Consider the following 26,902-nt stretch of genomic DNA (forward strand, 5'->3'; position numbering starts at 1 on the left):
ATGCACTCTCTAATCATGTTGAGAAGGAGGCAGACGGACAGGTGAGGTGAGGGTAGCCGTGCGTGCTTTCACCTCTTTTTCTTCTTTTTTTTTTTATAGCCCAGGCAGCAGATGTCTGTGATGTCCAAAGGGACAGTGAAAAATGATGCGTCCCCACTCTTTCGCTTTCTTTTTTCTTGATCTATTGTCTCTCCTATTTTTTTCTTGTATTTTGTGAATCTGAGCTAATGAATTTGCTCTCCTGCCCTTTGAACATTCCTGACTCTTCTGTTTGTGCTTTAGATCTTCGCCTTTTTGTGACTTTCTTTTCATCTGTCTCGCTTTTCCTCTGCAGGCAAACAAACTACGCACAAAAACCCTGAAAAACACACTGAATCCAGTGTGGAACGAAACGCTGGTGTATCACGGCATCACTGCAGCAGACATGACCACCAAAACGCTCAGGTAGGCACTCAGCTTTGGATTTCAGTCCTGCTGTTACACCCCCGCCCTCCCTGAGAGCCAAAATTTATTATGCGAATGATGAAGACCCATACTTGAAACCCTCCAGTGACTTGCCAACAGCCAGTCTGCTTCCCAGTGGGCTTTTCCAGGTACTGTAATTCATTATTCCAGCCCAGCGACACCAGCCAAATGTTCCACTTGCTATTACTGCAGTAACTACCCAGGTGTTGGCTTTGCCAGGAGGCTCCGCCCTCCTTCCTCCCACATCGTCCTGCATGCGGAGTGATTGAGGTCAAACGTAGCCATCTTGGCCCAAAAACTCTGACGCACGCGTGTCCGTCTGTGTGCTGATTCAGAGACAGAGTTTTGTGTGTGTTTTGTTTGTGAACGTGTAATCAGTGTCAGTTTAGTCAGAGGATTCATAATAGGTTTGGATAGCATTGTTTATCCTGTGGAAATGCAGCGGAGAAGCTATGCACGCATTCGCGCATGCACACACAGAGAAGTGCATTTACTCACACACACACACACACACACACACACACACACACACACACACACACACACACACACACACACACACACACACACACACACACACACACACACACACGTACATGAGTCCCATCTACACCGCACACACAAAGGCTGGCAGTCAGGTGTGTTGCTTATCCTCTTGTGTCCATGTCAAGGGCAATCACCAGCAGGAAAGATCATGCATGGCCCTTCCTCTGCATGTAGTCAGAATACACACACACATACACTCAAACAACAAATGTCCTTGAGCGTGCACGTTTGAGACAAAAACATTTACTCTCCCGACCCAAAAAAGCCACAAAAAGCCCGCGCATGACATGCAAACAACAGCTTGAGGAGAGACCCCTCAAACTAGAGGAAACCCACCTGACCTTTGTTCAAGGACATAGCCCACAGCCACAGACCAGCAGGGGGGCTCTGGGTTGCCAAAATGAGAAAGAGGAGGAGGTGGAGTGTGACCAGTGCCAAGCAAGAGATGATGATGATGATGATGATGAGAGAGAGAGGGAGAGAGAGAGAGAGAGAGAGAGAAGTGGCTGCCAAGATCAACAAAAAGAGCAGGAGGGAAAGCGCAAATGATGTCGAGTGACAGATGAGGGTACGCGGAAGAGGAAACTAGGGAGGCCAAGACCGACAAAGACGAGAGAAAAGAGGGACGGAGAGAATCCAAGAGGTCAACTGGCAGTGAGAGAGAGTAGCTGGAGTGGAGTGTAAGATGGATGAAGTGATGAATGAAAAGAAAAAAACGAGGAGAGCGCTGGGAGGAGTTTACTCAAAAGGGGTGGCCAAAAAACCGAAAGAACGAGGACAGTAATATATATGAGAAAGCGAATGAGCCGAAGTGAATGAGACACTGTTTGAAAGTAAGGAGAACGGAGGAGAAGGGGAGGCTTAAAATTGGCTCAGAGTCTCTCTGGATGAGTTCAGGCACCAGCACAATACCTCAGACAATAAACAGACTTTGTTCTCATTACTCCCTAGAAAGGGGCAAGAAGTCAGAGAATGGGAAAGCAGATAGGGATCCCCAGAGAGATGTTTACTCGCTGGGGTTGTGCCCTGCTGCATCTGCTCTGCTGGGGATGCTGTAGTATTTGATCCCTGTGCTCTGTGCACTGCTGAGAGGGAGGGACTCTGCCCAGACTCGGCATTCTCGTAGACTCGCCCCAAGGCCTGGAGAGTGCAAAGTGCACTGTCAAACTGGGCCGTCCTGTCGCATCCAATAGGTCCTGTGTTTAAGTAATGTGTTTTTATGTAAGCGCAAGGATTACGTCCAAGCAGTCCTAAACCTGCAGTAACTGAGTTTGTCTGCAGTTTTGGTGCCGAGCGGGTAATGTCCAGTGAGTTACTCTTTGAAAACAGCTGCAGCCAAAAGGAGGCGCCGTGAGGGTGGTGAGAGCGAACCACTCGAGTAAAGTCGCACAGCTGTGTTACAAACTGATATGTGATACAAAGTTGTGTTGTTTGGAATGTTTGTTTCTCACAGACTAGTCTTCATATTGATTCAGTAGATTGTTATAAGGCTATAATCCCTTATATTTAAGTGTCTTAACATGGTGTAGCCCATGATTGTTATGTAACAGTTGCTGTGGACCACTCCTTAAGCAGCTGTTTGCCATTGTGCTCTCGTGTCTAGCAGCTATAGAGAGATCTGATTCACACTGGCTGGCCAACAAAAGTCACACACCCTAATATTTCATTGGACCACCTTCATATTTGATGACAGCGAGCATCCACTGTGGCATCATTTCCATAAGCTTATGCAATGTCACAACATTTATTTCCATCCAGAGCTGCTGCGTAAGGTCTTCTCCTAAAGCATATCCCTAAGATTCTCACAGGGGTTAAGGTGTGGGCTCTGTGGGGGCCAAATCATGTGTGAAAAAGGATGAAAACTGGCATTGTCATACTGAAATATACCCGTGCTGTGAGCGAAGAAAAGAAATCCATTAATGAAAGAACCTGATCACCTCAGTTTTTGTAGACCGCCGATCTAATGGGAAGCTCTTATTTGTTTAGTTAAATTCAGGTGTTTTTTGTTTCTAGCTTGCAGTGACAGAGTAATTTGTTTCTGTTTTTTATAGTGCTGAAGTAAGAGGAGGTGCCGTCTTTTTCCTCCTCATTTATCCTCACAAAAAAGTGTTTCACTGTTACGCTGAATGAGCCGAGGCACAGTGATGTCACAGGAGCACAATGGCTCTGAAGGAGGTTTAGCTGATAGCTGCATTTGCTCTGAAATTGGAGGTATTGTGTTGATGACAGTGCTTCAGGTGATGTACCTGATGAGGAGCTTTCATGAATAAGCAGATCTGGAGCAAAAGATGTTTGGAGTTTGTATCAGACAGAAGGAGCTCTGGATTGTGTAGCTGTCAAACTGGGTTGCATCAGCATTCTGGCACTCGGGACAGATGAAGCAGTGACATTTAGTTACTTGATTCTGTAGTTTTCCATGCCAAATATCTACTTAGGAAGCCAAAATCCCCGAAAGGCTCACACTCTTGGAGGATGCTGGCTCACAGATGCTGTGGTCACAGCTGGAGAAAAGGAAAAAGGGGGTATCAGGATTTCCCAAAGTTAATGCTCTAGTCTTCAGCAGTGATTGAAAAAAATCAAACTTGATGTTCACTCTGAACAACGAGCCTTTTTCTGTTTGATGGCTGTAGTCTCTCGCCACTTCACACACATTTTACTTTTACTTTTTGTTGATAGTGATTGCCAGACAGCTCGTAGGTGTGCATTACTGCCACCTTTTGGCAGTGGCAGCATGTTATTTACCACCAGGTGCTCAAAAAAACAAATAAATAGATAAATAAGTACTTTTGGCTGCTGTCATATTCACGCAGGGCTCCACAGCAGGCAGCTCTGCATGTTGAGATTTTTATGCCGGATGCCCTTCCTGATGCAACCCCAAAGGGATTTGTGTCTCCTCCCAGGATATAGCCTGGGATTTTTGCTTGTTAGGTGAATGTGTCAGTGAAACAGATGCAAAACCTGTTTGTGTTTGTTTGTTTGGTTGGGGTTTTTTTTTCTTTTTACATTTAATTACTCCTCGCCGTCTTTTCTTGCCCAGAAACAGTCGAAAATAACTGAGGATGGCACATTTGCCCATCATCACACTGCCTCAAAAACAGTGAGGTGGTGTGCACTTTGTGCAAAAACAACCACATTGCAATAATCATGAGGATGTAAAATTATTGAGTAATTGCTGCGTGTTGCTCTGGCAGAAGTTACAGCGGATTGTGAACAAATTACGACACAATCAGCATGAAATATTCATGAATTCTCACACATATTAATGCCAGGCCTCTCGAGACCTATGGTATATATGTGTATAATACCCATGCATTTATGGGGTTGGAAATGATTAGCTATAAAATACCAATGGGATAACCTCTGTGACAAATTCATCAGGGTTTCCATGATTGCTTTTTGCTGCTTTGACATTTTTTAATCTGACTCTGTTGCAAAAGGAAATTTGCCATGAATCTCTCTTAGTCAGAATCTAGTGCAGGAATGGATAGCTTAAACTAAAAGCTACTACATAAAGCCATAGTTAGTGGATGTGAATGCATTACATGGCCACTGCAGAGCACGTACCAAATATGGGCTTTGATTTCATGGAAATTTTAAGCACCGCGTCTTCTGATGGTGATAAAGTGGGAGTGAGAGTCCATCCTCCTGCGCTGCTCTTTGTAGAACAGGACATAAAAAAGAGTTCTTCAGTGAGTGGGTTTATGCATTTATTTCTTTTTTTCATCTTTCATTCAATAATTTGCGCTAAGTGTGATTATATAAAACCATTATGCTAAGGCAAAATACAAAAAGGGAACGGCTAAATTAAAGACAGTTCTGAAATAGGTGGTAGACATAAAAACCCCTCAAAGTTGTATCAGCATTATTGTTTTTTTCTTTACATCCTTTATGCAACGCCTCAATGCTTCAGTGTGCAGACTGTATCTCTAAGGGCTGCTGGAGGTCCATTCTGTTATTAACAATGAACTAGCTGAGTAAACTAATAACTAACGTCCTCAATCCAGACTTTACGGTTGGCCTCATACCAGCTAATCCTTTAATTGGTGCGGCTGGCTGCCCGAGGTGCTTTCGTCTTGAGTGAAAAGTCCACTGCAGTAAAACAGACTGGAAAAACCTCCAACCTTGCGACTTATTTATTCAGGTTATGACTCGCAAAAATTGCCAGGAAGGGTAAGACATTTGAGATCATTTTTGCACAGCTTCAGCGCTGATACTTCACTATAGATATATCTGCTTCCTTTTGAATTCTCAGTACGAGACAGACTCAGCCTGTTTTATCACTGCGGGGCCACGTGATTGTGGGATTAGGCCCAAAATTTCTCCATCAGTTGCCGCAGTGTGAATCTGCCTTTAGGCGGTATTTTTAATAATTTAGAAAGCAGTGAGAGTGATAATGTGATACCACGATCCAGCCCCTTATTCCAATGACACCACTCTTGTGTGCATTTTAATGCACAAAAAAAAAAAAAAAAATGCGATGAGTCAAACATGAATGCATACCTTGGGGACAATCTTTCAAAAGTCCTTCTGACATTTACAACTGAAACGTTTGTCAGGCTCTGAATTTTCAGCAGAGAAATTGATCATGTGGAGGTGTGATGAGAGCGGGGTATCAAGAGATGCGGTGTGTTTGTGCGTGTGTGCGTGTTAAAGGAGTACAAACATGATTTCAGTGCCAGCTCGAGTCTGTCTCCTTTCACTTTCTTTCCTCTCTCCATGCCTCTGCCGCGCCTCATAATAGACTTCCACCGTCCTCGGTTGTGGGCAGATAGGAATAAATCTGTGGCTTGATTTGGTATTAGATGGAGGCTGAGATTGCCTAACGGGTGGCTTAGATGAGATTCAGTCGGGTACAAATATGATCAAGGAGTAAAAAAATATGTATGATGGCTGGTTGTTAGATGTTGGGTGGTGATGATATTGTTGTTGGAGTCGACTCAGCTATATAATTTGGCTTTAAACTGAACTGTCAACAACCATGAAAGTTTACACAGACAACGCCTCGTGAATGCTTTGCTTCAATTGCTGTTTAAAACTAAATATTGGTACAGATTAATGTCTGTAATAGAAGAGAGCTGTAATAACTCTTGCTTTTGTGACTTCATTATGAGATCAAACTTGTCATTTTAGAGTTTGCCTGCCTCAAATACGATCTGGACTGGTTTTTGGGTTCATTTTAATCGGCTGTTTTTTATCACACAGAGACCTGACAACCCTGATAAGAAAACTGTGTTTTTTATGCCACTTAATACTGACCTATGAATCATTCAAGCATTAAAAGTCACCTAACTCGATCTCGTATCTTTAAATACACTAGCTAGATGTCACAAAAACACATCAGTAATTTGTAGAATTACAAGAAATGTGAACGATTACACAGTTCAACGGGCATAAAATAGTATTTATGTAGCAATACTGTGATTTCCAAAGAGATATTGGCTGAAAACCTGGCATATCTCAGCACTGTGTGCAGTGTGTCATCAGAAGATCTGTAGAAAATGAAAGACAAAAGAAGAAGTGGCAGCCATAAAAACCACAGCAGATGAACACTATCTGAAAGTCACATCCTTAAGAAATTGGAAAACCTGCAGCAAAGACCTAAGACAGGATCTGAGAGATACATCTGGCCTTTCAGTTTGCTGAAGCCTCATTAGAAATTATGTCAGTGGAAGGGTGGCTGTCAAGAAGCCATTCTTAATGAAGGGAAACAGAATGAAAAGGCTGAGGTTTGCCAAATTACACAAGAACTGGACTGAAAATGAGTGGTAATAGGTCAGATGGAGTGATGAATCCCAATTTAAAAATTTTAGTTCAAATTATCTTCAATATCAGGAGAAGGGTGAGTGCGTACAGCCATCTGTGAAACACAGCGGAGCCACATTTCAGCCAGTGGTGTTGGGGATCTTGTCTAAACTGATGGATCTATGAATGTAGAAAAATGCAGTTTGATTTTGAGCCACTATTCAATACCATCTGGATCACCAACAGCTTTGTTTTTCAGTATGAAAGTGATCCCTGCATAATACCTGGATAGAAAAAATCACAATAGAACTCTACCAGTCATGGATTGGCCTCCCCAGAGCTCAGACCTCAACATTATTGATGCATTGTGGGATCTTCTGGACAGAGAACAGTATCATAGGAAACTCTTAAAATGTTGACCTGGAGAACTGTTTCTGAAAACTACTTAACCAACTGACACAAAAGCTTGTCTGAGAGAGTTCAGGCCGTGTTGAATAAAGGTTGTTATACCAAAAATAGATTTTCAAGTATTGTGCAATCTCTTTTTTGCCTTATATACTGTATTTCCATGAATGTTTGCACGTTTCAATAAATCACAGCACCTATTTCCCCTTTTCTTACCAAAGTATAAAAAATGAATGGTGCTTCTAGACTTTTTCACAGCACAGCATAAAGCCATTTTAGTGCCAGCTTCGTAGTTGTTTTTAACACTATGAAGGGAAACCCTAATTTTACTCTCATGAGGTGGATTTTATCAATAATACCGAACCAAACTTGGCACGAGAGGTTGAACAGATTCCACCAGCATCTGTTTGGTTTTATAGGAACTCCAAAACTTGGGAATTGAAAGAAAAATCATCACAGAAGAAGCCAAGCTTTGAGCAGAAATGGTGTCACATTGCCCGCCAACCTTTGTCTCATTACAGACACCCTACATGTATGACAGAGCAAAGGGACATAAATCATCTGACAGCCGTGGTCGTGAGTCAGAGCTGTTCTGAAGCTTCTGCTAGAGATACTCATCCGTTATGACTAAAAGACTGGAACCAGCATGTCAAAAGTCCAAATGTCAGCGGGACAGGGAGAGAACAGGAAGAGGGGGAAGGTGTGTGTGAAGAATGTGTGTGTGTGTGAGAGAGAGAGAGAGCGAGAGAGGTTTAGAATGAGACAGTGAAGAAAGAAATGAAGCAGCTACAGTCCCTCTGGGAATATCGGAGCAGAGAGAGAGAGTATTGTGGCGGGCGATGGGCTGTGAAGACTTAACTGTAGCTGATGAAAAACTCGCTTTCTATCAAACATAACCATCAGTTTGAATAAGTGCTCTGGGTGGAAGAAATCATTTTACAGAACCAGTTTTGTAGCAGTACAGACAAAGTTATTGATTTAGTTGTCTCGCTTTAAATTCCGAGTGCATCTAAAGAGAAATAAACTATAGAAAAAAGACAGCTGTACATTGATTTATCCTGTACGCAGAAACAAAGCCATGATTTCTACAGTGAAACAATGTGTGTGTGAGAGATTAAAGATTTTATTCCAGGATATCCCCGTAGATGCCACTGATTTAAGCACGCATAATTATTTTTCTTTTAGCTCCTGTGGAAAATCCTTTTTTTTAAACATCTTATGCCTCTTACGTGGGAGTGGTATGTCTGATGGGCGCAAGACAATGAGAACAAAAACCAAAACACACAGCGGACTGATTTCGTGTTGCAGATGCCCTTTGGATGTATTTGGTGCATTATTTGCTTGCTTCAGGACTTTGGGGCAGAGCAGCACAGTTGCAAGAGGGATTGAAAACTTGCCACTAATTCAACTCCTCCTCTTCTCCATTGAAGGCTGTGCGTCTGCGACATGGACAGACTGGGACGAAATGAATTCATCGGAGAGGTGAGAGTGGCTCTGAAGAAACTGAAAGAAGGCGAGAGCAAACGCTACAACATGGGCCTGGAGAGAATTGCACAGGTCTGTGTACATTACTCTGTGTGTTTGCTTGTGTGGACAAATATGTGATATTTATTATGTATGTGCATGGTCTTCACATAGAAAGAAGATTTAGGTGATGTGGGTTGCACGAAGGGGTCTGCAAAGGAAATGACAGACGCGCAGTGAGATTTAAAGCAGAGAAAGATGATTGGACTAGACCTTAGATGTCACAAACAGCTTGACAGCGTGGGAAAGTGGAAGTGATGAGAAGCTTAGATTTAGCCGGCAACACCTGGGAGCAGACAGATGTGAGACCATAGAGCTTCTGTCTTGAACTTACGCATAAGCTTCATTAGAAGACTAAGAATCTGGAGAAATCTCTGTGAGCAACGGTGAAGGCTTCAGCGCTGGATGACTGTGATCATCGGGCTCTCAGGTGACACTGCATTAAAAACAGATTTTGTCATGGAAATCACTGCATGGACTCAGCAACACTTCCAGAAATTTAATGTTATCCACAAATGTAGGTTAAAGCTCCATCATGCAAAAAGAGGACATATGTGAGCAAGATCCAGAAACACTGCTATCTCCATTAAGCCCATCAAAATGGGGGAAACTGTTCTGTCAGAGGAATCCAAATTTGAATTTATTTCTGGGAAACATGAATGTCACGCGTTACAGACTAAAGAGAAGAGGAACCATGCAGTTTGTTATCAGTTCAAAAGCCTCCATCTGCAATAGTGTGTCTATGGACATGGCACTTGCACATCTGGTAAAGCATCAGTGCTGCAAGGCATACACAGATCTTAGACCGACATGTGCTCCCACCCAGACATCTTTTTCATCTTTTTGCATATCTCAGCAAGACAATGCTAAACTCCACACTGCATCTATTACAATAGCATGACTTCATAGTTGAAGAGTCCAGGTGCTGCAGTCCATGAATGAATTTCAGTTTATGAAATGAAAGAAGACAGCGAGCTGCGAGAATCCTGTATCAGATAAGAATGGGACGACATTGCTCCATCAGAACTCCAACAGCTGGTCTCCTCAGTTCCCAGATGTTTACAGACTGTTTACAGAGCAATTAGAAAAAGAAATTCAACATTAACCTTTAAAAAATGCTCAGTTTAAACATGTGAAAAACGTTTTCCACTCCTGTGTCTATGTTTTTCCACAGGAAGTGCACTTTTTTTCCTTACATGCAATATAACATCTCAATGATGTGCTTATGAACTGCAATGTGATTACTGAGTTACATTAGAGCATTACAGAAAAATGCAATGTACTATGCAGTGTGATCTCTCTTCCTGTCTTTATTATTTCAGAATAAAGAAACTAACAATCAAACACAGGAGCAAGGAGCGCTAGTTGCAGAAGAGGAGGTAATGATATCAACCTCTTTATCATTATCGCTGTTTTTTATAAGATTTTTTTAACTAAAACATGACCCACTGTAATGTCCTATTAATCTCCCATGTCTCATGCAATTTATCCTTCCAACAGGCCTAATCCTAATCTGTCATCTACTTCCACAATCTTAGAGGAAGTTTAATTATGTGTTTTTAATCAGTATATGTGTTTAAGGCATGACCTTTGATAGAGAAGCTACAGTTTGTAATTTAGACCAGTACCACTGCCACTCCAGTGTTTTTTTTTTTCTCCCCTGGTGGTGATTATCTCACGTCTCTTTGTGATTCCAGAGACGAAGGCTAATAGCTTTTGGTCTCTGATTAGACTCGACTTACAGTTCAACCTGGAGATTAAAAGGAGAAGGCAGCAGTGTCATTTTGTCCGGCCCAGATAAGACCTTTAATTATGAGCTTTAATTCCAAACCTCTAGGCTAACACGCTATATCCTACACGGTGAAAGTATTTCAAGTGTTTTTTAGAAACTTTGTTGACCCGGCCGCAGGATTTCCCGCTGTGGTTATTCGCTGAAGAGGGAAATATCAGAGTGGAAACAGGTGCTCTGTCTGACACTGTAGCTTCTTGTGTCCCCAGCGTGGCCGCATCCTGGTGTCACTGTGCTATAACACGGAGAAGGGCTGCTTGCTGGTTGGGATCATACGCTGTGCCCATCTGGCCGCCATGGACTCCAACGGCTACTCTGACCCCTTTGTCAAAATGTAAGTCATGTTGGATACCCGTGAACAACCTGGGATCCTACAAATTATGCTCAGGAACAGCTTTTAATTTAAGGATTCATATTTAATTCGGGTTTTTATGGTACTGCAAAGTGAAAGGCATAGATTGGACTGCTAGTGTGCTGTCTTATCAGTGCTGACATTTATCTTATTTAGCTGTAATCACAACCCCTTTTAACCATACACAAGAGAAAGCCACCTGGTGTTTATCTGATTCCAGGGTGGTTTTAGTTTGGGGATCCTTAATTGTTGCCGCTCTTCAGAGATTAGAATAGACGCCTTGCAGTCGTAAAATAAGGAACACCCAGAGGCTGTATATAAAAGAAAGATGTGGCCTCCAGGATTGAAAGAGAAGTGCCTCAAATTTACATTCTTGAAAATGGTGATTGAATAGAAGTCCATTAGAAAATTACCCTGCACTTCTCTTGATTTATGATCTCAGTCACTACTTTCTTTTGCCAAAACCTTAGTTCAACATTTTCTGAGCTACAGAAACTACTATACATCAGACTTACGCTTTATTGATCTATCCAGACCAGGCTGCCTGGATAGATCAATAAAGTGGGCTTCTTTGAATAAATTACATACTGCAGTAATCAGAATGTATCTTTAATATGATTTTGCTCATTAAGATTCTCAAACAAACATCAAACTGTATTTACAAGGTTCAGAGTTTTTCACGGGACTCTGTGGGGTCCTGTGAAAAACTAAGTGCACCCCATGATTCAGTAGCTGGTTGAACCTACGTTTAGCAGCAAGAACCTGAAGGAACGGATTTCTGTTTGACTTTGTGAGTCTCTCAGAACGCTGCGGAGGAACTTTGGCTCGGTCTTCTTTGCTGCCTTTTGTTTATGCACAGCTCACTTAAGCTCTGGCAAAGCATTTCAGTCAAGTTTAGGTCTGGACTTTTTCTGGGCCATTGCAAGGCCTCTTATTCTCTATTTTTCAGAAATTCTGATGTAGAGTTGCTGCTGTGTTTGGGGTCATTATACTGTTTCATGATCAGAATACTTTGGTATGTGGAGGAGTTCTTGGTTTACCCACGAAGTGCAAGGTACTCAGCACCTGTGGTTGTAAAACAAGCCCAAATCATCATCATTGGCGTGAGTTGTTTGTGCTGATATGCTGTGTTTGGGTTTCACCAAATGTGGTTTTTTATTCTTGCCAGACATTTCCGCTCTGATCTCATCTGTGCTAATGATATTGCACCAGAAGTCAGGGGCAAATTTACAATCCTAAAACTTGCTGCCATGTTCTTTTAAGAAAGAAGAGGCTTTCCCTTCCAGCCAAGCCAAACATGTCCAGTTTTTTTCTAATTGTACTGTCATTAACATTTAACATGCAAACTGAGGCCTGTAGAGTCTGAGATACAGCTTTCAGGTTTTTTACTAGTCTCTCTGAGCATTGCAAAGTCTGACCTTAGAGTGAATGGTCTGGATCTCCACTCCTGGGAGGATTGTGGCATTGTGTGTACACACACCTGCTTTAATAGAGATGATCACATTTTCTGATGATCATATAATCAAGTGCAGTTTATTAGTACCACCAACCTGCTCCTTAGACTTTTAATTCACATTGAAGTAGTAAGTCGTTGAAATAATTGTACTTAGTTTTTGTCTGTTGCACAGAACTGCAAAGAGTTCTGTGAAAACTTTCTTATATGAAACTTTTTGGGGTGCTTGTAGAATCCACAGTTAATTTTCAACTGCAAAAAGCTGTTTCATTTCTTTTGTTTCCAGGCTTTTATTACATTAGAGAAAGGAATGTGAAGTCAACAAGAGCCTGACTGACATTATACACCGCAATAAGCAGATCAGCACTCTGAACCGCCTTTATGAGCTGAGGTGTTTCTGCGACAGTCGCTGAGACACATGGAAGGTCCTGCAGAGTGGAGGTGGATGCATTCTGATCACATTGTACTCTCAGTGAGATCAATTCTTTTCTCAGCCAACGCAGGTCTCTTCAAAGTCTAAAACACAGAACTAAAGTTGATACTGTACCGGCTTGCCTGTAAGGCGCGGTGACAGATAAAACCCACACAGCTAAATCTCCAGCGTGCCTGCTGCACTTAAGCACCAACAGTGCAGAGAGTGAAAGCTCCCACACAGGACAGCAAATCTTGTAACCAACGCCACCTCCAGCAGTGGGAGGCTTCAAGGTAGAAGCAGCACAGGGTTGCTAAAAATAATACTGAAAAGGTTGTAAAGCACCTTTCTGTTTTCTTTAGAGGACTCCGATCAGAGAGATGCAATAACGTCATTTATGGTTTAACAATAGGTCATTTTGTTTTTTGAGCCTTCCATTTTTGAACCTGATGATGTTTGTTTATTGCCTAAGGGTGATGGGTAGTTTTGTCATTATTTATAATTTATGAATAAATGACACAGGGATCTCAAATAAATGGAAAGAAAACACATCCCCAGTTGAAAAGGCATAAGGTTAAACATACTGTTTCTCTCTCGTTTCAACCAATCTAGTGGCTGAAGCTTGAACACGCATTCATGTTTTCTCTTCTGAACTAAACTTTTGGAGAACCAGTCAGCTTGTCTGACACGCAGGCTTCCTGACACTCAGCTTCCTTGCCAATAACACCCTCCTCTGAGTACATCTGTGGGAAAAATGACATGCATTTGCAGAACTGTTAGTACAGGCTTACAGATGACCTGGATGACCTATTCTACAGTGAGGTGAAGGAGTACTTTTTCAGTGTGTAGTAGTTTGATTTGAATAAGAGGAGCACCTACAATCACTGCACTGAAAACTGCTTTTTAAACTAATGGTGTCAAAGGTTCGTGCAAGTGGAGAACATTTTCTGAGTCATTTTATTAACTGTTGACAACTGGAACAAGAAAGTCTGAAATGCTCATACTAGCAGTTTCTCTCTTTTCTCTCCAAGGAGTTGTTTCTTTACTTTAAAGCCGGCATGTTGTACAGTATTGGTGTCTCTTCTAATACAATGTTTTGGAGAACAAAGGTAAAATTACATGGATGCACAACTGATTCTATCTTATATCCCCCGCTTGGCCTTGTGCACACTGGTACATGTTATTTCCCTCAGTTGTGTCTTCCTCCTCTTGTTCTGCATTATTGTAGCAGCTGCTTCTTTTACGCTGACTCTTGTCGTTTATGATTCGTTTAAGCCTCTGCCCTGATCCGATTCGTATTTCTGGCACTTGGGTCTTTTCAGCTGCCCGTCTGCCAGCATTTCTTTTTGTTCCCTTCTGTGTTCGCGTATCAGGGACTCTGTATCCATCACACAGAGCCGTGTTTACCTCAGTTCAGTGGATGAGCTGTTGAAGGTGTGCAGCTCAAGGTGCTGTTTTTTTTTGTCAGTGCACACTGTAGAACCAGCATAATGAACACTGTGAAGTTTTAGTGAAGTTAACTTTGAACAAATAAGGAGGGAGGGGGTTAAATATGTTGCTGGCACAGGTAAATTACATCCCTTAAGTGTACTGAGCAATTAAATCGACAAGAATTAATTTACATAGTTCACTGATGTCCTGCAGCTGTAAAACCAGACATCCTCTGCAGCTCAAGCATATCTTGATGCTAGTGTCTTTATGTGTGTGTGTGTGTGTGTGTGAGAGAGAGAGAGAGTCGATCAGATACAAACTGTTTATTAACCTTACTGATAGGTGTAAGTGACTGCTCTGCAGTGCACTATTGATGATTATTTGGCACTTGTGATTTTAATTTTAATTAAATTAAGTTTTTGTTGCGTTTCATGAAACTGAAAAAAACCCAAAATTCTTTCTTGAACGTATCTATCAGCATGTTTAGGTCTATACTGACACACAGTATGTTTGATATTAAACAAAATATGCAGCAGTCGATTATCCACCCATCCATCCTCTTCCGCTTATCTAACTCAGGGTCGCGGTGGGGCTGGAGCCCATCCCAATCACCACAGGGCGAGAGGCAGGGTAAAGTCCAGCCACAGCTGAAGCATACTGGTATGGTCATGCAGGCCTGGAAACTGGTCAGCAACCATCTGGTAACCACAGGTCTCTCTGTTTCCAGCAGGGAGCTGCACAAAAAGCCTCTTTATTATTTTGGGTGATTGCCAGTCATTTGTCAGTTGGCACAGAAGATGCTGACGTGTCTGTAAATACTTGCTACCTGTGGTAGTAAAATTTGAAAAGGAGTGACGTGAACCAGAAATGGGCAATGTTCACCTTCAAGGTAAAAGTTGCATCATCAACACTTTTTAAAAGAGAATGTTTAGACAAATGTAAAAGGTTCAACTTTTAACTTGAAGCTGAACTTCATCTGTTTCTGGTTTGTGTCACACTTTTTCACTAGTCTCACTATAGCTCAGAGAGTAGCAGTTGACTGTGGGCAACTGTGACAACCTGCTAGCAACCAAAAGCAATTCCAAGGAGTTTTTTGGTACAGCACAATACACCTATTTGTGATCAGTTTCACCCGGCAACTGACAACATCTTCCAGCAGCAATTTGCCAACTGATCAGGGAATACCCACTTTCCTCGAGCAACCTCAGGTTGCCAGGGGGTCACTGATGCTTTAGCAACTGATTTCACAGCAAGAGGCTGTGAAAGAGGCTTTAGCCAGAAAACTAATTTGTCTAAACGTTCTCAGTTTTTCTCAATGACTTTTCTTTTTTTGGATTTGGTATCCATACTGATGAGAGTAGCCATTTATGTGTGAAGTTTTATGCTAAACACCGTTTTATTTTCCTGTACAGGCTACACATTTTTACTATTAAATAATAACATTATAAATAATATGACATAAAGGTTCAAAAAAGTAACTATTCTTCATTTCTGTGTGCATATATTTATCTGTCAAAGCCACAGGGAGCCAGGCCAAAAGAGAAGAGACGACTGTAAAAAGAGTCCAGTCAGTCTCTCTCTCTTGTTAAGCTTTTAGAAGCCAATCAAGTGACACAAGGTCAGAATTATCTCAGAACTAATTTGTCTTCCATTTAAAGGACAAATTAGCATTTTAAAGACTAAATTATTCGACATCTTTCAAAAGAGCCCTGAGTCTTTTACCCTGATCTTTATGCACAATCTAAAACATGAAAAAGAAAAGTCTGTTGGGAAAAAAAAGCCATGTAAGGGCAGAAAAAGTGCAAACATGTCAAGTCCTTTATGCTGACCAAGCACACTGCCGTGCTTTACAGTTTTGTTATCTCTCTGTTCTTGCACAACGAAGTAAAAAGATCATGAGGCTCCGCTGCAGCAGGCATATATTTAGCTCCTCTCTTCTAATTGTGACTCCTTTTTTTTGGCGCATCTGTATGTCATAACTTATTTTTGTTCCCTGTTTTTAACGTTGGCTCCCTCTCTTCCATCTATCCCTGTCATTTCAGCAATTTTCCCCCTCTCACTCACAGGGCTGCTCTCATTCTTCTGTCTGGCTCTGCCTTAACTTGCCACCACTGTGGTACCAAATTTTTGGAGAGTTGTCAAGTTGTCATGTGGCTCCCAAGGTGGAAAGAAACGTTTTGGGCAAAAATAAAGAAGAAGTTGATTCTGCTGTTCTGACTACACGTTTCATTTAATTTCTAATGCACATATTAAAAAAACAACAACAGCATGGCAATGCAGCGGTTAGCACTGCATGCTTGTTAGGTTGATTAATGAGGTAGGTGTGCCGTAGGTGTGGATGTGAGAGTGTGCTCTTGCTTTGTTACCCCTGTGATGGACTGTCCTACTGTCCAGGCCAGTTTGGGTATGTTTCTCCTATCAGTCAGAGTGATGGGACTAAATCAGTTTTTCTCTGCTAGCTCTCAAGTATAAAGTCTGTGTGATGTCCTTTCCCAGCATTTTCCAGAGTTCATGTGTCAGAAGAGCCTATAGGGGACTGACATAATGATGAAATGATCAGTGCACTTCCATTAGAAAATCAATCAGCTGACTGTAATGGACCCCATTAGAATCAAATGATTATTTTTCAACTAAAAATTGACTAAACTGGGAAATTATCTTGACACAGAAGGAATCGTGACCAAAAAATGAACCTGGTATCAAATGCACTGTAAGTTGTTTGGACCAGCCACCAATGCTGGATGGTGATACAACCCGTGCACATTTACCCAGATTTACTTTTTAAAGTTTTCTCCAGCTGCAGTGAGAGCAGCTGGAGAAAACTGGAGAAAGAGAGCCCATATTTTTCCCCCATATTTTCTTCTCTTCATCAGCTCCCTGTTAAATCCAAAACTCAAAAAATTCTCCTCACATACACGATATTGAATAATCAGACCCCATCACATCTCGAAGACCTCAGAGTACCATATTATTCCAATAAACAGAGCGCTTCACTCTCAGACTGCAGGCTAACTTGTGGTTAATTTTCCAGTCTAGTCATGCAGTCATCATGGAAAATAACAGTTGATTCCAATCTGATCAGTTAGGGAGCACTGATTGATTTCCCATTGAACTGCCTGTACTGTTATAACATACTATACTGCCTATACTATAATAGCCTCCACTATTGGCTGTTGTCACACATAAACTGTGGCTTTGTGAGTTTACAAAATAAACTGGAAGGCAGAGCATTCAGCTCTCAGGCCTGTCTACTGTAGAAACAGCATGTTTCTAATTTTAGAGATATTGGAGGACATCTCCTAAACCTTAAAAAAAAGGAAGAAAGGGATATGAAAAACATTATTAATATATATCTTTATCTTCTTTTGACTCCTCATTTTAGAGGTCACCACAGTAGAACATCTTCCTTTATCTCTGTTTCACGCTCCTCTGTCACACCAACCCTTCACTCTGTGAATCTTCTCTGTGGTCTTCCTCTTTTTTCAACACCCTTCATCCAGTACATCCACAATCCCTCCTCTGCACATGTCCAAACCATCTCAGCCTTGCCTCTACAACTTGATGTACTAATCCTGTCCATCCTGGTCACTCCTAGCGCAAACCATAACATTTTGAGTCGTAGTGTAGCTGCATTAGATTTCTTAATAGCATGTGTACAGGGAGGCGTTCCCATTTCTTTGTCCACGCCTTATTGGGCTTTTTAAAGATGAGTTCTGCTTGTTCATGTTTCCTCACATTACAAACACAGTTTGTCTCATGAACAGCGTTTAAAGGTTGTCAGCAGCAGCTGCGGTAGCTTGTTAACCTTATCAGTCACTGTCAGCCGGTGACGCAGAGCTAAAATGGTGCATGTATACGGCACATAAACATGTGGTTACTTAGTTTGCTGTTTCCCACTGTTCTTTTTAAAGAAACAGTGAAAAACTGAGGGGATTATCCTCCCGTATCTCTGTGGACCAGATTCCTGCATCGTGACTTATTTTTCACATTTAATTTTCTGTGGCAATTTGGGCACAGTTCGGTTGCTCCTTTGTGGCCTTTATTTCCATTTACCCAATCTTAATTACGAACGTTGGTGTCAAATAATGTTTTGTTATTCTGAAAATCTGAATTCTCTCGCGTGAGTTGCCTTTGGAGGCGTATGCAGAATGTGAGTCGGCAGAGCTAAGGCTCGGATGTCCTCGAGCTTTCACTTCACCGCCTCACGTGCTGGGGGTTAAAAAGATGCTTTGCTTGGCTGACTGTCTTAATTGATTCATTATTTTCTTTAAGATTTCTTTTTTATTTCTTGTGAAGTAAACCAAACTATTATGTAAACACCAGGTATTGCGGAGGATGCATCTCGTGGTGATAATGAGCTTTTTAATGCTTTAAACGTTTAGCTGAGCCTGTGTCTCGTCTTTATACATCGTTTGAAACATTTAAGTTGATGGCTTTTACTGAAACAACACAGTAATTAGGACTTTAATAGGCACACAGTTCATTTGTTACCCGGGGGTACTTCTTTTGAAATGCTCAGAGATATTTAACATCTCTCTAAGAAGACAGACTCTGATGCAATTGGTTGTCAGGCTAATCTGATGTACGAAACTTGACCAACTTTGAGTTACATACACTCATTTGTCACTTTGTTGGGCTCACCAAAACTGGACAACAGACTGGAAAATGTTGGCTTATTTGATGAGTCTTGATTTCTGATGTGGCATTCAATATGATGGAACATAAAAACAGCTGCACATCGTGGATGTATGTTGATTCATCATGGATTCATGTTTACCCCAAACAGTCTGCTGGGTAGGCCGCACAGATTATAATGTTATTTCCTGCACTCGCGTTACAGCAGCCTAACTAAGTGAAAACAAATGACACCACAGTTTCTGGCTTTTTATTAGCTTCCGTGTAGATTATCTCAACTTATGAAAGATGAAGTACATTAACTTACTTTACCCACAATAAAGAGATTCCAGGCTTGTTTGATAAATTGTGACTATTACCATTTAACATGGGCCTGTTTCCTACATCTGGAACAGGATCAGCAGAGGAAATTAAAAAGATGTTGGATAAGCAGCACAAAGAGGAAGCACAGACCTAAGATTTAGATTCCTGGAACTTGTCAGTACGAATCTGATCTGAAGCCTTAATAGTATTTTTATTTTGTTGTGTATTTTACATGAAATTGTTTTTTTTTACCCCCCACAGTTATGTCTTTCTTTGATACTATGAGTTTGTGGAATGAAGTTACTGCAGAGCCATGAATGGTTTGGGATGTGTGGGATGTAAATGTTGTCTTTTTGTCTGCTGAACCTGTGAACAAGCTGCAGTTTACAAATGCATTCATCTTGTCATGGTGGTTGATGTGCTGCCACCTAGTGGACACAACATTTGAACTCTCCATCATAAAATCTTAAGCATCTGCTGTTTTTTCTCTTTCTAGTTGGCAAAGAAAAGGTCTGCATTGATGAAGGGAGTTATCTCAGATACTAAGCTGACAGATAACCATTAACATTTACATCGAACGCACTAGGATCCAACAGTAGATTCAAACTTTTTGCCACCTTGCTCTCTGTCAGTTCCCCCTCCTCCTGCTCCACCTGCATCCCCTCCATCCTTCACTCACTCTGATTCCACCTCTGCATGCATCAGCTGTCAGGCCAGGATTCGTCATTGACAGTGAAAGGCTGGAAGAGTGTGATATCTCACTGCCTGAACATCTTGACTTTGAATTTATGCTGATGATGAATCCCGTTGCCCTCCAGCGACCCTTCTGTTGCCTCTTCTCTGGAGCGTATACTCCTCCAACATCAGCACGATTATGATCTTGCTGTGGTCTACAATCCTCCTCTGTCTCTTTCTTGTTCTCTTTCTCTTTCAGCTGCTCTCTGTCCTTGCCATTGTTCAAAACACTTCTGGGTTACAATTATCTCATAAAGACATTTTGCAAACTCTCATTCTCCCTTTTTGTTTCTGCTATTCAGCAGACTTTACTGTCACAACGGGGCAAAGATTAAAAAAAGTTGTGAATTAACTGGTTTGATAATGAAGTTCTGGCTCTGTTTGACAGGAGTTCAAGGATCTCTGTTGCACAAACCTATTTTACATTTGAGATCAGTCACTTTTTCAAACAAAATACAATCACTGTCTGTTAATCTGTGCAAAACTGGTGGTGTAAGAATATCTGTTTACCATCCGTCTCCACTGGAGATGGTAAACAGGTAACCTGGTAAACTGTCTCTATTTGTACTTAACACTAATTACTGCACAGACATGCTAAATATGCATGTGTGTGATCATTTCCATTTGTTTGTCAGTAACACTAACACTAACCAAAAAGTAGCAGAATTTCATGAACTATAGGCAAAGATTAACTAGGACATTGACCGTGGCCATTTGAGTAATAGTTTCTGACAGTCTGTTTTCCAGGGGTTGTACAGCATGTTCCCTGATCCCCCAAGATCACGCTGAATTCATGTCTTTATCTGGTTTCTCTCTCTTTCTCAGTGTCTTACAGCCAGATATGGGGAAAAAGTCCAAATACAAGACTTCCGTGAAGAAAAAGACTCTCAATCCTGAATTCAATGAGGTACAGCTCCACACTTTCTCTGCAATTAACCACACCGCAGCTAACAACTTCTTTCATTTCTCTACTGAGCTCCCAATGTAAAGCATGGCAATTTAAGCATATCTTAAAGGGACTGTGTCATATCCTGCATGTGCACCCAGCGTATCACAGAGCACACACTGAGCTAGGAATTCAGTTCCTTTCAATCTCCTGTTTATGAATCATTGATGTAAATATGCTCTCATGTACCCCACCTGCACAGGAGTTTTCATATGAAGTATCCTTGGACCAGCTGGCGAAGAAGACCCTGGAGATCACTGTGTGGGACTATGACTTGGGAATGAGCAACGATTTCATAGGTAGGCTCAGAAACGCTGTAGTGTGGAGGGGAGGAAAGCAGCGAAGCAAAGAATGTGACCGTAGCAGACTGTTTAAATGAAAGCGGAGCAGAAAGATAAAAAAAGAAGAAGGAAAAAAACAGGCTGAGTGTGGGTAGAGAGAGGGGGAAGAAAACCGGAGAGATGAGAAGTAATTATGAGGCTTGAGGAGAACGATTGAGCGAGCAAAGAAGACTTTGAGTGGAACAGGAAATGGAGGGGAAAACTCAAAAAGGAAGACTATTTTCTCTGGGTCCACATCCTTCATAGACTTGGCACATTAGATGGTTGCAGCTTCATCAGACTGCTAAACAGCTTTGGCATGGCCCGGTGTGTATATCACAGCAATGGAGCACATGGGAGCTTAAGGAGTGATGGAGAACTGGTAGGGAGGCGCAGTGAGAATGGATTCCCACCCTGTGAGCTTGAAGGCCTTCAGATCAAAGCGTTTTACTTTGTCTAATGTGAGTGTGCACACGTGTGTGTGTGTGTGTGTGTGTGTGTGTGTGTGTGTGTGTGTGTGTGTGTGTGTGTGTGTGTGTGTGTGTGTGTGTGTGTGTTTGTGTAATAGAGAGAGAGAGAGAGACGGTAGGCTGGAGGGAGACACCCCCTGTTTAGATAAACCCAATGACTTATTAGCCCTGCTGGGGGAAAAGGCCATCAGACCCACACACAGCCCCAGATAACAACCATTTCCCCGACCATTATCATTACAGGTTTAGCTACAGCAGCCTGCCCATGATGTTTATTGGGTCTGTGAGAAAAATGAAACAGAAACAAAAAAAAGAGAGATGGAGAAAAACAGTTGATAAAGAGGTCGAGCAAGCGCAGCCCCAGTGCAGTGGTCTTCTGTAAGCGTTACCATTAGAAAACAGGCTTACTGTTTTAGCAGAATATGTAGAGGATGTCACATAACAGAGGTGAGAAAACCCAGGCAATGAATCGAATGGATAAACTGAGGGAGCAACAAGCGCACGAAGAGAGTTGGGAAATTTCATCTTCACCATGAGCCAAATCTAAACCTCTGAGCTGTTTCCAATCAGTTCCCTTCAAAGTCGAGTCTCAAAGCCAAAAAAGCGGATAAAGAGTTGATGAAAAGGCCAAGCGAGCACAGTCTCAAAACAGTGGGACTGTGATCCAAGTCTGATATCTCTGATTCAGTTCAATCTTGGTTTTAATCACGATGCCAAATCGCAAGGACTTTATGTTTATTGCAATGTAATGATGCCACAACTGCACAGACAGAAACCCATGAATCCCGTTACTGCGCTGCCATCAAATCAAGCTCCAGTTCAAATTTTGAGGGCAGGTAAAAAGTGTCCTTTAGAAATTTTAAAGTCATCGGTGCTTCCCTTAGTGCTTTTCATTTAAAATGTGTTTAATTTGAACATGTTGCATTTAAAACGGTGGAAGTCGAGAGCTTTGAATGTATACACATGCAAAAGAAAGACTTTAAATTATTGCTTGATGTTTATGAGGGATAAGACCAGGTTACCCAAATTAATAAGCTTAATATTTAACATATATAGCTATGCAACATGCTTGCTTAAAAAGTCAAATGTAATTTAATACACAGCAAGTCTTAATGGTTTCTCTTTTAAACACTTATTTACCTTAATTTACCTTCACCTACTCGTGTTCACCTAAAGGTGTCAGTCCTGTGAGAGACTTTGTGAGACTTTTAGTGATCAAACATTAATAGGTTGGTGTTTGTAAAACTGTTGATCTGATGGCCCAAAAACACTGCTGGACACGCCTCCACCCATAAAAGGATTGGAAAGTTGTGTGGAACAGAGAAATTCAGATGCAGTTCAGTGGTTCAGTAGGAACTTTGACGCCTATTGATTCTTTCAGATCTATGGCTCTGCTAAATGCTTGGTTCACCACAAGCAGTTATTCATCCGCTGGTGGGGTTTAATGAGACAGATCTGCAGCGGAGGAGAAGTGAAGAGAGAGCAGGGGTAAAACAGTGCAAGTTTTGGCACGCACCTACTCACCAGCCTGTGCGTCAGCCGCCTCGTCTCCCCCCGGCTCCAGTTCCTCATCCTTCTTCTGTCCCCCAGTGAGTGTCAGGATGGCTGGCCATTCGTTTGTCACTAGCAGCCAGCGGGCCTGGGGAACACTCCATCGATCACTGTTGGGAGGTGGTGGGAGTGCTGTGGGGGCGTGCAGTGAAAGTGACAAAGTGTTGTGCGTGATTATCCTATCGAAACTCTGTCAACAGGTTTAGACCTGCTCTACAAGTTGCGTGATTCTGTGAGAGGAAAGCGAGGGATGATCGAGGCTGTAGATCGCTGCTCTTCTCCTCCCGGCAGCAGCGTCTCAGGCGACGCTCGGTGCCGTGCTCCGAAAAGGCGTAGATCAAAAATCAAGCCTTGTTTGCTCGTGGCTGTCAGTTTCTGAGGCATTGTTATGCATGTTTTTTAGATGTCAGCGTTGTCAGAATACTGGGTTTAAAACTTTATGCTCCATTATCTGTGCAATCACAGCCAAGAGAAAGGCTTTGTATCCCCAGCGTGACAGCTGTCTGCAGCTTTATCATACGTTGCGCCTCTTCGCCAGTGGCTCCATTACCTCACTTGAAGTATTTCTTGTTTCTCCACTTGTTTATTCCCAGCACATCCAATGCTCGTAAAATCAGTCATCAAAATTTCATTTTGTTGTTATTTTCCAGCTACCTTAAATTTCTCTTTCTTTCCGTCAGGGAAAATTTGACATGAAAGCCTTTTTGCTTCCTTCCGTGCTCCCATGATGGTCTGGCAGCAAATAAAGATATTGATATAAATTTTATTATGATGGATTGTTGGCTATTCCTAATTAAATATTATTAAAGATTACTTTTTAACAACAAAGTTAAAAAAAACCAAAAACCCCAACAACAACTGGTTTACACTTCTTCAACAGAAAACATACATTTATTAATATTGCTGCTGTTCTTAAGGTCATGTAGTTATGAAGCGCCCTGAGTGTTCCTCAACTCCAGCTATACATGCATTGCTTCCTGGAAGTCTAACTGTGACTTGCATTGCTCATCTCTATCCCACACTGGATTTCCTTCCTTCCTCACACTTTTAATTATATTTTTGGGAAGGATGATCGCATTTAGGAGATGGATCTTAGAGCTACGATGATTGTGCTATGTGTGTGGTCATGCTAGTCGTCATGTTGGGGTTACTACTCAGAAGAAGGTACTTGTCACTTTTGTAAAAGTAATGCATTAATCAGTCCTTGGAGAAAAAACTAGTTGAAATACTCAGTAATTACAATACTCTTGTGTTACTCAGTAGCATAGCATGAGATGTATTTTACCTTCTAAACACCGACACAGATTCCTGTCTTAATAAGGACACCTGAGACTTTTCTTTTAGTGTTTAAATATGAGTACAAAGTCAACAGCCCAAAAAACACTTTACAGCAATCGCCACAGTGGTAATCTGTTAGAACATAAGACAAAAGTACTGCTCATTGCTGTTTTTGCTCTGGCTGCTGTGCTGGGGGGAAGCATACATACACTCAGCTTTAACTTCACTAGAGACGGGGATTGTTTGTGTGCTTGCCTATCAATCAGTATTCATCAGTCATTGCCTATCAACCTGTCTTTTCAGTTGCACTTGAGCTACAATCAGGTGATTTCAGTTTGTGCTCAGGAGGTGGAAAATAGTGTGTAGAGTGGATATGGACATTAGCATTATTTGTATTGTACAAATGGACAAGAGCACAATGATAAAGTCCAAACTGCATCCTGTAGACAGCATGCTAATGCTAAGCTAGCCAAGAACCCAGAGTGGTGATAAAGCTGAGTGAATGCCGACCCCAGCCCAGCAGCCAGACCCTGAAATTCAATAGGTAACAAACTGATGATCGGTCATGCTGCAGCTTCCCTTTCCACCTGTTCTACAGCAGAATCACTTGAAGGTCTCTGTGCTGGTTTTCATCTTTGCTTTGTGCTAATAACTTTGTGTTCATACCTAAACACTAAGAGAAAGATCACATGTGTGTCCTTGTTAGGGTTGGGATTTGTGTTGGTGTGTGGCCTCAGTTTATATTGTTAAATGGTAATTATGAGACAGTTTGTTTTGGGTCATTTTACAGAGAAATTTGCACAAATGTAACATTTATGATATGCTGCTTAGTGATGGTGGTCACTCTCAAAGCAAAGCCAGTGAGGAGAATCAGTAAAGGAATCCGAAGCACTAAATTCTTATCAGTTCCCATCCCTACACTTCACTCTGTGTTCTTGGCTAGCTTTGTGTTAGCATGCTGTCTGTACAGAGAGCACTGGCTCTCTTATCACAAGCCATGGGTAGTTGCTTCTGTCCTGGATGCAGTTTGCACTTTACGATCAGGCTATTGTTCTTAGCATGCAATAAAAATAATAGCAATATCCATATCGCCACCTCTCAAAGGCTGCAGTCCACTCCCTGCCCAACTGAAGTCAGCTGATTAGGGAAATGTTTAGGAAGAAAAAGGCACATTTGATGATCATTAATTACTAACATCTGTAACAGTATTACAGTAGGTGTAATTAATGAATTCATCACAGTACACGTTACTTTGAAGAAAACTGTAATGTGATTACTCAACACTGGCAGGTGGATGATGGCATGAGGGCAAGCTCCATAATTCAAGCTGTGTGCAGTTATGGTTCTTCTTTTGATGCCTCGGGACACAAATTGTGGCCCGATTAGACTCCCTTGGAGCAAATTCACAATGCAAAACCCTGGAAAAGTTGATAAAGCTGTGAGCATATGCTCCTGCTTGTGCTCCTAACTAATGCCCCTTCTTCAAGCTTGGAGTCTGCAGGCTTCCCCAATAATGACTGCTAAAACTGGACGATTAACTCTCGTTATGTTTGGAACTTCTGGGGAGCAGTCCAAGCATAGCAGATGTGCCTTAATGCTCACAGTTCTTCACAAGGAGAAGATCTAGAAGCAGACAGGGGTAAAATATAAATCATAGATGCTTTGTTTTTTTGCTTTTTGTCAGTAGATTCAATCAATCTTTTAACCCCGCCTTGTACTAATGGATAATTTTGAGGGTACTGAACTTGATTATACAGGGAGTGCAGAATTATTAGGCAAGTTGTATTTTTAAGGAATAATTTTATTATTGAACAACAACCATGTTCTCAATGAATCCAAAAAACTCATTAATATCAAAGCTGAATGTTTGTGGAAGTCTGTGTGTGCAGGTGACTATTACTGTGCATAATTATTAGGCAACTTAACAAAAAACAAATATATACCCATTTCAATTATTTATTTTTACCAGTGACACCAATATAACATCTCCACATTCACAAATATACATTTCTGACATTCAAAAACAAAACAAAAACAAATCAGCGACCAATATAGCCACCTTTCTTTGCAAGGACACTCAAAAGCCTGCCATCCATGGATTCTGTCAGTGTTTTGATCTGTTCACCATCAACATTGCGTGCAGCAGCAACCACAGCCTCCCAGACACTGTTCAGAGAGGTGTACTGTTTTCCCTCCTTGTAAATCTCACATTTGATGATGGACCACAGGTTCTCAATGGGGCTCAGATCAGGTGAACAAGGAGGCCATGTCATTAGTTTTTCTTCTTTTATACCCTTTCTTGCCAGCCACGCTGTGGAGTACTTGGACGCGTGTGACGGAGCATTGTCCTGCATGAAAATCATGTTTTTCTTAAAGGATGCAGACTTCTTCCTGTACCACTGCTTGAAGAAGGTGTCTTCCAGAAACTGGCAGTAGGACTGGGAGTTGAGCTTGACTCCATCCTCAACCCAAAAAGGCCCCACAAGCTCATCCTTGATGATACCAGCCCAAACCAGTACTCCACCTCCACCTTGCTGGCGTCTGA

The 26,902-nt window shown here is 41.7% G+C and overlaps 1 protein-coding gene across 3 annotated transcripts in view; it reads left to right on the plus strand.

Moving 5' to 3' along the window:
- doc2d (double C2-like domains, delta) overlaps positions 1–26,902 on the plus strand; it is a 56,352-nt gene that overhangs the window by 24,879 nt on the left and 4,571 nt on the right. For all 3 annotated transcript variants that reach the window (XM_039613896.1, XM_039613895.1, XM_031751035.2), the window contains 6 exons: positions 335–444; positions 8,589–8,715; positions 10,005–10,061; positions 10,681–10,805; positions 20,618–20,699; positions 20,941–21,037. In XM_039613896.1, coding sequence (XP_039469830.1) covers positions 335–444; positions 8,589–8,715; positions 10,005–10,061; positions 10,681–10,805; positions 20,618–20,699; positions 20,941–21,037 — 598 coding nt within the window. The remainder of the gene's footprint in view (positions 1–334; positions 445–8,588; positions 8,716–10,004; positions 10,062–10,680; positions 10,806–20,617; positions 20,700–20,940; positions 21,038–26,902) is intronic.

This window comes from Oreochromis aureus, linkage group 6, assembly GCF_013358895.1.
Source record: "Oreochromis aureus strain Israel breed Guangdong linkage group 6, ZZ_aureus, whole genome shotgun sequence".
Taxonomy (NCBI): Eukaryota; Metazoa; Chordata; class Actinopteri; order Cichliformes; family Cichlidae; genus Oreochromis; species Oreochromis aureus.